The sequence below is a fragment of the Vigna unguiculata genome, chromosome 5, assembly GCF_004118075.2.
Source record: "Vigna unguiculata cultivar IT97K-499-35 chromosome 5, ASM411807v1, whole genome shotgun sequence".
In the NCBI taxonomy this organism is placed as follows: Eukaryota; Viridiplantae; Streptophyta; class Magnoliopsida; order Fabales; family Fabaceae; genus Vigna; species Vigna unguiculata.
In genome coordinates this window covers 19,865,739-19,878,266 of record NC_040283.1, presented here as the reverse complement: position 1 = coordinate 19,878,266, position 12,528 = coordinate 19,865,739, and the positions used below count along the sequence as shown (strand labels likewise).

The 12,528-nt window shown below is 35.2% G+C and overlaps 1 protein-coding gene across 1 annotated transcript; it reads right to left on the bottom strand.

Annotated features, from left to right (window-relative positions):
* Positions 1-7,870: 7,870 nt before the first annotated feature.
* LOC114184813 (SNF2 domain-containing protein CLASSY 4-like) lies at positions 7,871-12,170 on the bottom strand. Its single transcript, XM_028072123.1, has 3 exons — positions 10,612-12,170; positions 10,356-10,505; positions 7,871-10,016 (listed from the first exon to the last, which is right to left on the bottom strand). Exons 1-3 carry the CDS (start codon positions 11,986-11,988, stop codon positions 8,082-8,084), a joined length of 3,462 nt encoding a protein of 1,153 aa, XP_027927924.1. The 5' UTR covers positions 11,989-12,170; the 3' UTR covers positions 7,871-8,081.
* Between the last annotated feature and the right edge of the window lie 358 nt (positions 12,171-12,528).

Here is a 12,528-nt window from a genome sequence, read left to right as displayed (position 1 = left end):
GCTTTAGTATTCAGTGCCTTTGAAAGTGACCTAGAATTTTTTTTGTGTTCCCGTGTGTTTGAGAAGCTCTTTTTGTTCTCCTTCCCCACTCTTCAGTTCTCATCAAATTTGAAGCCCTAGGTAACAAATTTTTCGTTCTCCATGCTTCCTCTTTTGATTCATCACTATTTCTCTTTCAATTTCATAACTATTTCTCTTTCTGATTTCATCTCGTGCTTTCATTTTTTTTTTTGTCACTACTTCGTCTCTCTGATTTCATGTTTGATTTTGCATCCTTGCCTCTTTCGTTTTCGAGTTTGATTTCGTCTCTGTAATTTCATCTCACTACCCTAACTCATTGTTTATTTTCCCTATTCTAACTAAGTGTCGTCAAGTAGCAACGTTGACCACAACCACTGCAACCGGAGTGTGATGCTCGTATATCAAAATAGGTATAATTTCAATTCACAAACCTATTTGGCTTCTCACAATATCCAGTTCGCATTCATCCCTAATTTTTCTTCGTTATTTTTTAAAATAATGTGTTTTTGCTTTTACAAAAGGTAAAAGGGGTATTTGAGTTTGTATTTTATGTGTGGGTTGAAAGTTAGACTAAAACATGGAAAATTCCTACTCCATGATGACATTTGATACTATGTCTACCACGAATTTCTAATCCACATTTTTTAAATTTAATTTCACGGAGCCTATTTCTTTTACAGCAATAAAATTAATGAAAGGTTTATTTTGTTTTGGTTTTGAAAATTAATTTTTATTAGATAATGTCATCAACTAGGTAGTATATATAAAACTTACTATATTTTCATTATTCATGGCAGAATCACGACCTTTCGTTAAAGTATGATTTCCACTGCTACATGGTTCGGTCTATGGTAGAGGAATTCCAAAGGATAGTTGGTGTGAGGTTAGAAATAGTCAAAACTTAGCAGTCAATTTCATGATTTTCTCTTCAAGCACTAATTTCAGATATTACAATATTATAACATCTCTAATGCACTTTATGTGCATTCCCATTATCTTAAATTTGCAAGATGACCTATTTTAAATGTAAATATTCATTTACTTCTATTTAGTGTTTTAAGAGGTAGTTAAATTTTCTATGTTATATTTATTGCAAATAATTAAAATGAGAAGTATAGAATATAATGTCTTCAATTATTAATTTGAGCATCTTGGACTTATTCTCATTACATTTTGATTGCTTCAACTAATTCTCATGAAGAAGTTGAAAGTTGGTTGTTTGTAAAATCTCTTGAGTGGCCAGCCTTGGGGATTTTTTGTTTGCTTCATGCTTTTCAATATTAAAGGTGAAGCCTATTATAAGTAGTCTAGGAGAAAATCAATTTATAATTCCTTGATTTTAACATGCTTCTTGATCGTCCCTTAAAAAGGTCTTATGTTATACTTTCAGTCCATTTTCTTTGTAAGATTTACTGAAGCATTATAATCAAGTCAATCTTGGTTTGTCATGCTGTTAGATGAAGCTTACAAATGGTTATTTTTTGGGGTGTTTTATGCAGGATCTAACCTATATTTCTAGACAACCCTTCATTTTCCTTTTAGATATCCTAATTGCATCAAATGCTAGTGTGGTGGATAAACTAAACTTTTAAACTTTTGTTCCAGAACCATTTAGATGTTTTGAATGGCATGTGGTTAGTTCTTTGTGAAATAGTTGGTGGGTTTTTTCTTTCACCATAAAGACATTCTTGTAACTTGTAGCTATTGAAAGTGCATCAAAAGAAATTCTATTTTATGCATTCTGCTTTCACAATTGTTAAGGGCTTAGTTTTGATTCCTTGTCTATTGTTAATATATCACTATCTTTGAAGGTTTTAAAATATTAAATGATTTTTTAATAAAAAAATATAGTTTTAAGTTGTTCTACATGCTTCAGAATCTTGTAGTAGTGCAACCTTGGCCTAGTGCACATATAAATACAAAAGCCGCTAATGAAGTTATATATTACCAATACAAAAAAAAAATTCAAATAAAAATGTAAACCAAAGGTATATTATCATACTCACTCTATTGGTTGTTAGGAATGTGGGCATTCACATAATGAGAAATTGATATTCTTTTGTCTCCTCATATTTATTTCAAACTTTAAAGTTTGTCATTAATTATTTAATTTTTTTAGAAAATGGAATATTTAATTAATGTTAAATTTATCACATACCAATAAGTTTTTTAAAATAGAATATTCTATACATTTCTTAAAGTACCTCATGTGTTTGATGCGACTTTTGAAGATTCACATGAGGAATTGAACTTTTTTACTTTTTGTCTTTGGAGAGGTTCTTATAGATTTTACGAGCAAGGTGTGTGGAATATGTTGTGGGAATTAAAAAAAAAGTATATTGAAACTATTTTTCATCAACATCATTCAAGTTAATGATTATTAATTTTTGTACGTTGATGATTAGGGCAAGGCAAACCATTGCTCACACATGTGGATCTAAGAGCACTGCAAGGGAAATGGATGAAATGGTGACAAATTTTTGTCTTTATGTGTCATATATTTTTTCTTCAATTTTATAGGAAAAAGAGTGTGGCCATAGGTTAGTAGAGGGGAGGTATGGATAGCAACACATAAACATGCTAATAGAGCATTTGTGAGTGATGAAGCGAGGGAAATTAGTGTAATTTGAATTCTAATAGTCTATAATTGTCAACCATACTTTGTGTTATTTTAATTAGTTTCTTCTTATGTTCTTTGAAGGAAAAATTTAAGCATATGAATCAACATCATCATTTGTATCAAAAGAAATATCAAGTATTAATTCCTTAGCTTCTCCAAGAACATTGGATGTGTTAGGGGTTTGGGTTTGGGTCCTTGCCCATCTAAAGTGTTTGGCTCCAAGGGTCATTCATAGTGGAACATCTTCAAGTTCTCCTTCTAATGCTCAATTACAAAATCAGGTTAATCTTTTAGTTTTGATCATGATGTATTACTTTTATCAAATTTTACATTTGAATGTGTTTGAAGTAAGTCCATTGTCTATGTTATGTAAACCAAGATTGTCAAAATTAGTTTCTCCAACATGTCTACATTAAGTTACTCTGAGATTACACCATCAAATATTCTATAAGGGGATGATCCCTTGGAGTTTTTTCTTTTTAGTTAATGAGATGTATTATGAAAATGAATGATTTTATAGAAACTTAACATCTAAGAGTATTCAATTTATCTATATTAAGGTAGGGTTATACAAAATGTTCAAGTTACTTTTCTTTTTGTTTTGGTTGTGTTTTCAAAAGTAGTCATCCTCCAAAATAAGAATGAAAATCAAAATGTTAAGCCATAAAATAGGAAATTCCATAGAATGAGGTTCTTTTCTTAGGTATTTAGAGAAATAACTCAACTAATCAATTATCACTAATCTTGAATCTTTGGCTTCAAGTGTTATTAACCCCAACTTAATATAATAATCACCACATTGTAGTACAATACAACAATATCATAATAAGCACGGTTGCCAGAGTGGGTACGAAACTTCCAACTTTAACATGGGTTTTGGAAACTCCAAGTATTAACGAGAGTTTTCAAAATCCCATGCATTAATGGGAGTTTTTGAAACCCTCCGTATTAAAAGAGGTTTTCAAAACCCTAGGTATTAACGGGGGTTTCTAAAATCCCAAGCAATAAAGGGGGATATGTAAACCTCCGGTAAGTTACGCTAGTTCCAGGGTTGCTAAAAATCTTCAGTACTTTGTTAGCCATGTTGTCCCTTTCAGGAGAATTACAAACCCTGATAAAACCATTAGTGTGAATTAAAACTCCATAAACGCCAAATATAACTCCACTATTTTTTTTTGTGTGAGTAATTGACTTACCAAAATATTCTTTATACTTGTCACCCTTTAAAAAAGGAGAATATTAGATAATCCAAGTTTCATATGCTTTTAAATAGTAATTTCATGAACAAAATATGTTTTATTACTCTCTCTCTCTAATACCAAAGAATTTTGATTCAGAGATGATTTTTAGTTTAATAAAAAGAGACATTATTCACATTTCCAAAAGTGTGTAAGGCCTAAAACATGAATTTGTAAAGCTACTTTCCCACCGTTTATGCATGCATGTCATCCTTTGAGGAAGAACTTTGTTCCTATGATCAAGATAAGTTTTCGTGTAAAATTTTACTCTCAAAATTTTTGTAACATGCATTTCCCGTGATGCTTTGTTACATACTAAAATTGATGAGTTAAATATTGTGTATAAGGTCTGTTTTAACATATTAAAATATTCATCACCACTATTTTAAAACTTTATTGATTAAAAGAAATGGAACAATACTGTACAAAAAAATAAAAGTGTTCAGAAAAGGTAGTAAACTTCTAAAGAGTTCGAATCACCTTATTTGCATTGGTGATGCTTCTAAAACATATTCAGATCCATCTTATAACCATGTATTTATCCTTTTAAGATTATATCTTTATTAATTAATAATTTGTTTCTTTATATATAGATATTAATCCTGTATGCATGTTCTATATATTCATAGCGTTTTTAGCATGGATAGCGCACAAAGGAAATATGACTTCGGTTTTATTTTTTATATTAAACTACGGTTATTGAACCTAGCATATTCACGCTAGTAAAAAAGTTTGATTATAGGCAAGAGTCGTAGCCTCTAGTATAGGATAGCTATGGTTCTTGAAAGAATTGTAGTTTATATTGTAAAAATATTATTTTAAAAAGAAATAGCCAAAAATCGAGACTTCTACATCATACATTAATAATTTAATTCTCAACTTTCACTAACAAGTAAAACATAAGCTAACCTTGAGTTCTCAGTACCTACAAATGAACATAATAAGAGAAGTCGGCCAAAAACCGAGACTTCTACACCATACATTAACAATTTAATTCTCAATTTTCACTAACAAGTAAAACATAAGCTAACCTCGAGCTCTCAGTCCCTGCACATGAACATAATAAGAGAAGTCGGCCAAAAACCGAGACTTCTACACCATACATTAATAATTTAATTCTCAACTTTCACTAACAAGTAAAACATAAGTTAACCTCGAACTCTCAGTCCCTACAAATGAACATAATAAGAGAAGTCAGCCCAAAATCGAGACTTCTACACCATACATTAACAATTTAATTCTCAACTTTCACTAACAAGTAAGACATAAGCTAACCTCGAACTCTCAGTCCTTGCAAAGGAACATAATAAGAGAAGTCGGCCAAAAACCGAGACTTATACCCTATACATTAACAATTTAATTCTCAACTTTCACTAACAAGTAAAACATAAGCTAACCTCGAGCTCTCAGTCCCTGCAAATGAACATAATAAGAGAAATCGGCCAAAAACCGAGACTTCTACACCATACATTAAAAATTTAATTCTCAACTTTTACTAACAAGTAAAACATAAGCTAACCTCGAGCTCTCAATCTCTGTAAATGAACATAATAAGAGAAGTCGGCCAAAAACCGAGACTTCTACACCATACATTAAAAATTTAATTCTCAACTTTTACTAACAAGTAAAACATAAGCTAACATCGAGCTCTCAATCCCTATAAATGAACATAATAAGAGAAGTCGGCCAAAAACCGAGACTTCTACACCATACATTAATAATTTAATTTTCAACTTTCACTAACAAGTAAAACATAAGCTAACCTCCAGCTCTCAGTACCTACAAATGAACATAATAAGAGAAGTCGGCCAAAAACCAAGACCTCCACACCATACCTTAACGATTTAATTCTCAACTTTCACTAACAAGTGAAAATAATCTAACCTTGAGCTCTCAGTCCTTTAATTTAGTCACATAGTCATCAGCAAGGAAATCGGCTTAACCGAGACTATAACAGTTTCAAAACAACAGAAAATACTATAATACTCATACCTCAACTTAGTCACATAGTCATTAGCAAGGAATTGATCTTCTCAATATTGGTTGCATTTACGATTCTAGTTACTTGTATAAAGCATCGAGCAATATGGCTCGGCATTGAGCATCGTGGTCCGGAATTGTCATCGAGCATTGTGGCCCAGATTTATCATCGAGCATCATGGCTCGGAATTATCATTGACCATCGGGGTCTGGAATTATCGTGGAGCATCGTGGCTCGGATTTGTCATCGAGCATTGGGACCCGGAATTATCATCGAGCATCATGGCTCTGATTTGTCATCAAGCATCGAGGCCCGGAATTATCATCAAGCATCACGGCTCTGATTTGTCATTGAGCATCGAGGTCCGGAATTATCATCGAGCATCATGGCTCGAATTTGTCATTCCGGAATTATCATCGAGCATCGTGGCTCGAATTTGTCATCGAGCATCGGGACCCAGAATTAATAATAAAAATGACTTGAATTAATTAAATGAATGTTCTTAGCAAACAAAATAAACAAAAACATATGTCAAAACTAACTAAAATAAAATCATAAATTCGTAGCATTCCATGTTCTAGGAATTTCCTTTCCATCCAATGTCTCTAGTTTATATGCCCCAGCTCCTACTAGTTACTTGATAAGTTAAGGCCCCATCCATTTGGGCGCCAGCTTGTTGTCCATCTAAATTAATTGTATCTTCCTTAAGACAAAATTCGTTTCTTCCAAAGCACCCAAATTAGCTCACAACCCCTGCTCTGATTGTTCAACATTGAATGACCTTACCCTTTCCACATTTTCAGCAATCTCTACAGGAATCATTGCATTTGTCCTATACATCAGGCTAAGGTGTGGTGTGATACGACCATATCACCCGATGAACCTCATCTGACCAATCTCATTTAGTTGTCATTAGTCTTCGTTTCAAACCTCGTAGTATGACTTTGTTGGCTGCTTTGGCCTGCCCATTCGTTTAAGGATGCCCACGGTGGGCGTCAATTTTTTGGTCTAGAAAAAAGGTGTAAAATAACCTTTGACCGAAGACAAAAAGAAAGAAGTATTTTAACCTTATAATTTTGTCCCTTGACCGTGGGAGTAACACCCTTATTTATAAGCAATTCGAGTACAATTTTTGTAGATATACATACTCAAATATTCTCAAATAATCTAATCAAAAAATAATTAGTAAATAACAACAATAATATCTCCTAATCTGGTTTATATTCATTAAACATATATGTGATTTTTCTGCACGATTCTCCCTTATATTCTTCAATATTTTCCTCTCAATCTTAACTTCCTATAGGGAGGTTGGTCTTAGGGAGACATCCTCGCAAATCTTGAACCTTCAACTAACTAGCCTTTGTGGCGTCCATCCTAAGGAGACATCCTCACAAATCTTGAACCATCAACCAACTAACCTATGTGGCGTCAGTTATAGGAAGACATTGAAACATCTTTCTGGATTCTTGCAATGACCTCAATTCTATGGATACACCAATACATGCCTTTGTTGTGACCCCGACTTCATGACCATATATCTTTCCTATCAACATTATACCGACAACATATTTCTATGAAGTAACAATATCATTATCCAATTAATAAATATTACTATAGAAGTTCCATGTTTGAAACTATCCACAAACATTTCTGAGATTTCTAGAACATTTATTGGTATAAATATTGTCCTGTAGAGCAAACAGAAAAAGAAAAAGTTCATTTTATTACATAAAAACTTAGCACGCAATTAATAAAAAAATATAATTTTTAATATATGTATTTATAAATCTTCATATAAATCTTCTTTCATCATTACTATTTCCGCAAGTTATCTAAACGAACTTTAACTTGGGTTAAAACAATTATTTTGCCCATTATAGTATTCTACTAGGCTGCAATACGAAAAAAGTAATTTCAATTGTATAAAACCTCAACGAAAATACTAATGTCATGATACCCATCAAGGTTGAAGAATCAACTATACTATTAAATTTGGTCGATCCCCGTCGAAACAATGAATCTCTTAGAACCAAACTGAACCTAATCAAAGAATCGCGGGACAAAACAGATACAAGACCAAGTCATGAACTTTCGTATTCTACTAACGGCAGCAGTTGCGGCAGTTATAAATTTCTGATCAAGTAAATTGTGCAAAAATAATTTTACAATCATCCAAATCAAATGGAATAACTTCAAAAAATTCCAACAGTTAAAGCATTTAAGGGCCCAAAGTTTCCAAATCTCTGTCCTTTGGTTGAACCAGACATTCACCAAATATGTCCTTGAGACTGTTATGCTGAACCATGAGATCAAGAACTTTATCCTCAAACTTCACTCCAACATTCTCAAGCTTATCATTCTCAACATTCCTACTTGAGAATACCAGTTCAGATAAGCGATCCTTCTCTGACTGTTTACCATATTTTGCACATTCAGGGGTGCCCTGTGCAAGAAGATGATAAGTATAAACAACCCTCTTCTGTCCAAGTCTATATGCTCTACAAATAGCTTGCCTTTCCACCGAGGGATTCCAAACAACATCAACAAGCACCACCCTTGAAGCTCCAACAAGGTTAATTCCTTCAGAAGATGCTTTTATAGAAGCTAGCAACACCTTTGCCTGGCTATTTGCATCATTGAAATTGTGAATCAGAAATTGCTTTTGCTTCTGATCAAGCTTTCCATGCATATACAACACATCCGTTCCCACACTCCAGTTGAAGGCTGACTCCAGCTGGTCCCTGATCAAGCATAAGGTATCAATGAACTGGCTGAACACAAGGACTTTCTCATTAACTGCATCACATAGTCTCAAAAACTCAATCAGAAATTTGGTTTTCACCCCTTCATAAGGGTCCAATCTAATCCTGTTCAACAGCTCCGAATCAACAACAGATTCTTCTTTCTTTGACAGAGCGCAGTTCAGGAAGAGCGAGGGATGGACAGAGACCAAGGCCAACTTGTGCTCAAAGTTAAGTGCATTTTGAGAACAGTCAATGCTCTCCAGAATGTTTTTCTGCAAGCATTCTGGCTTCAAAACCAGCACACAGTCTCTTAAACCAGGAAGGTTCTTCTGAAGAATGCTACCTTTGTGAACATGAACAAAGGGATTCATCAGCAGCTTTAGCTGGTTTATCTTTTCATCTGCTTGATTTCCTGCAGAAATGGGTTCCCAACTCTCATCTTTTGAAGCTTTCGTTTCCTGTATCAGTTTGTTTTTCAAGAACTTTTTGAGTTCCTGCGGTATGCTGTCAGGAAAAGATGGTTTCATTAAGCACAAAATATTGTAGAGTTCGAGAAAATTGTTCTGGAAAGGAGTCCCTGAAAGAAGGATCCGCTTCTGACTTCTACTCTCTGACAGAACCTTCCAAATACAGCTTCGCTTGTTCCTTGGTGTGTGACCTTCATCAAGAACTAATAAACCAGGATAGTCTCGCAGAACATTTCCCAATTCAGTTTCAACATACTCCCTAGATCTTGCACGTTTCTTCTCTTTTCCAATCTTTCTGTTTTTCTTCTCTTTCTCCCCATCTCCTTCAGACTTTCCACCAGCTAGCTTTTCATATAGATTGTAGCTGATTAACAGAATGCTCTTCTCCTTGTACCAAGAACACAACTTCACCATTCTTATGACATCCTTCTTCTGCTGTTGGTTGAATAACAAATCAACTTCCCTAATGGCATGTTCCTTCCCTGATAATTCAGCATTGTTCAGATTGTGGAATGGAATTCCTATGTTCCACTTCCTCAGCTCATCTTCCCAAGTGAGTAATATGTTGGCTGGAGCAATGATAATGGGTAAACACTTAGGAAACACTTGCAAATATGTCTGCAAAAACACCATGGTCAACCTCGTCTTTCCAGTTCCAGGAGCATGAGAAACTATGCACCCACCCTCACTCTGAGGATCAACCATCTTCAACTTGGAAAGTTCAATGGTTCCTGCCAAATTCGCCCAAATAAACTCAAACCCCTCTTGCTGGTGAGGAAACAAGCTTTCTTTTATGCCTGGAGTAAGGTCCCAAACTGTGCCATGATTGTGAGACCTAACTGCTTCTGAATTTTCACCAGACTCACTGAACAGAACGCCATCAAAACGCGAGTTGTTCCCTCCACCAGGCGACGCCCTTCTGCCACATCTCTCAGAATCTATCTGTATTATGCGCAATGCACACAACAATAACAACAACAACAACGCACACATCAGAACTTTACAATCAAATCACAGCAAAAGTAAATTAGTACAAATTTATCTAAGCCCTATGCTTCCAACACTAGTCAATCACTGTTTCAGTTTTTACATATGAAAGAAAGCACAAATACTAAACTATACTGAGCATCATGGTTCAATTGAAAAAATATCATCCTTTATGCCTAGGTTCACATGTGGAAAGAAACTGCTCTAACTCGAGACAATTAAAATTTATTTAACATATTGAAAGAAATGGAAAGTATTTTCAACAAACAATCATCAAAGTTTAAGGGAACTTACAAACGGTGGTGTTATATATTTTATTTCAGTTTCAATCCAACCACACCATCTGCAATATATCCCTATCTGCTCATTAAAAATGGTGTCATGTTTGCAACGCGGGACTGAATTTTCTTCATTTTCTCCTGGTTCATCTGTTCCTGTATTATCCTGCAGATTAAACAAAGTAAGTGAGTAACTTCAAATTTAAGAATTCTTAAAATGTAATGACAAAAACTAATATTACACTACAGTTTTTGTTTGGCCTGAGATTTACCTGGACTCCGATTTTTTCAGCTTGAAGCAACATCTCCATTTCTTCCCATAACATATCCAACTCTTTCTCAGACTCAGATTTCTCGACAGGCTTTGCTTTCATCATGGAGTTCCAGTTTAAAGAAATTGTGTCGCTTGAACCAAATGGCTGAGTCTGACCCCCATCAACTTTTTTATCCAAATCTCTTGAAACATCTTTAGCAGAATCACGCTTGCCCCTAAAGCATTCAGTGAAGAATTCGAAACACTGGTTCTTTGTTGTCGATGACATCCTCAGCATTTCATGCAGCTCATCTCTATGTCCAGTTTCTTTAGCATTGGCCTTCACCTTATTATTTTTCCCACACTTGTTCACAGTAGAATTTGTCTCCTTCTGAAAAAACACCTTTTGATGACTCCCCACTCGTTTCTCCTTATCCTCTGATGCATCATCTTCAGAAGACACAGACAGACCTGAACTTTGCCCCTGATCACTAAAAACTTCAGGATCAGCATTATTGACATTCCCTACTCTGTTTGCTCCTTGTTTCCTCTCTTCTGCCCTTTTTGTTCCCTCCTTATTAATCTCTGATTTACTAGATGCAACGCTAGCACAATCTCCACCATTCCATTTCTCCGCCTCCTCCTCTGCGTGCTTACTCTTCCTTTCAACTTTCCTTCTCCAAACTCTACTGCTCTCAGATTCACTCACCACTTTTCTTACTCTTTCCTTAACCATCTTCGTGTATCCCCTCCTTTCATCTTCTTCAGAAGAATCACTCTCCTCACTGCTTGAGTCTTCACTCTCACCATCATCATCATCATCATCGTCCTCATCAACCTTAAAATCATCATCACTGGTCTCAACATCCTCACTCTCCGTTGAAGACCAAAATGAATCGTATCCCTCATCAGAGCTACTACGTCCACTCCTCTCTAAATGGGGCAACAAAACAACCGGCCTTTCAGGTTTAGTACCGTATTCTTCATCATCAAAGCTTTCAACTTTTTCAGGTCTCACAGCTGCTACAGAACACCCTTCACCCTCCTCATCCCTCTCTTCCTCCTTAACCTGAAAAGCCTTGGTTTCGCAACACTCAAACCCCGCTTCAACCGCATCATGGTCTTCGAGGTTAACCACCTTTTCAGGATCAGGATCAGGATCATCCTCAGTCTCTCCCAAATACATGAAACCCGGTGAAGAACATGAAGCCCCAGACCCAGACGCAAGTTTCTCTCTTGCAAGGCCGTCCAAATTTTCTCCCAAACAAATTACTTCATCATCGTCTTCGTCGTCATCTTCATCCACCTTTCTTCTTTTCGGACCCATTGCCAAACCACCCCCGACCACCACCTTATTGCTTCGAGTCCTGAGAGCAATAGGAATACCCTTATACATTTTCAAGCAACAACAAGAGAAAACAGAATGAAACAAAAGAAAAAAAAAACACTTTTTTTTTTCTTATATTCTCAAAGGACGCAGGAAGGGCACAATCCAAGATGAATGATTTACTCTCTCAATATCACCAGGATCAATCCCAATAAGCGATAATGCCAAGTGAATGACAGAAGAATCAGAAAAAGTTGGACAAAGAAACCATGGTTGAGAAGGAAAGAAAGACTGAGGAAGAGGAAGAGTCTTAGAGTGGAGTTTCCAAATTCGTAAATATGGCGCCAAGAAAAGAAGCAAAGGAAGTACTGAAGAATTTTTTTTCAATGGAAATGGTAATCCAAATAAGAGTAAATAATAAAGCATGTAAAGCCAAAAAGATCTTCAAGGGTCTCCACACAGACTGCACATGCTGACAAAAAGATCATACTCAGTACAAGAATATCAATTTTATGTTTCGAAATTCTAACCAAAAGGAAACGTTCCAAACCCACACAGCAGAGGAACTTAATTTCATTTATCACACTCCCAAGTGAATAGTCCTTACTC

What these genes read in the sequence shown, in the direction of transcription:
- LOC114184813 (XM_028072123.1), bottom strand. Translation starts at nt 11,988, where the DNA reads ATGTATAAGGGTATTCCTATTGCTCTCAGGACTCGAAGCAATAAGGTG. An exon ending in CTGAAAAAATCGGAGTCCAG is followed by an intron (nt 10,506 to 10,611) that starts GTAAATCTCAGG and finishes TTTAATCTGCAG; the next exon opens with GATAATACAGGAACAGATGA. An exon ending in AATATATAACACCACCGTTT is followed by an intron (nt 10,017 to 10,355) that starts GTAAGTTCCCTT and finishes CGCATAATACAG; the next exon opens with ATAGATTCTGAGAGATGTGG.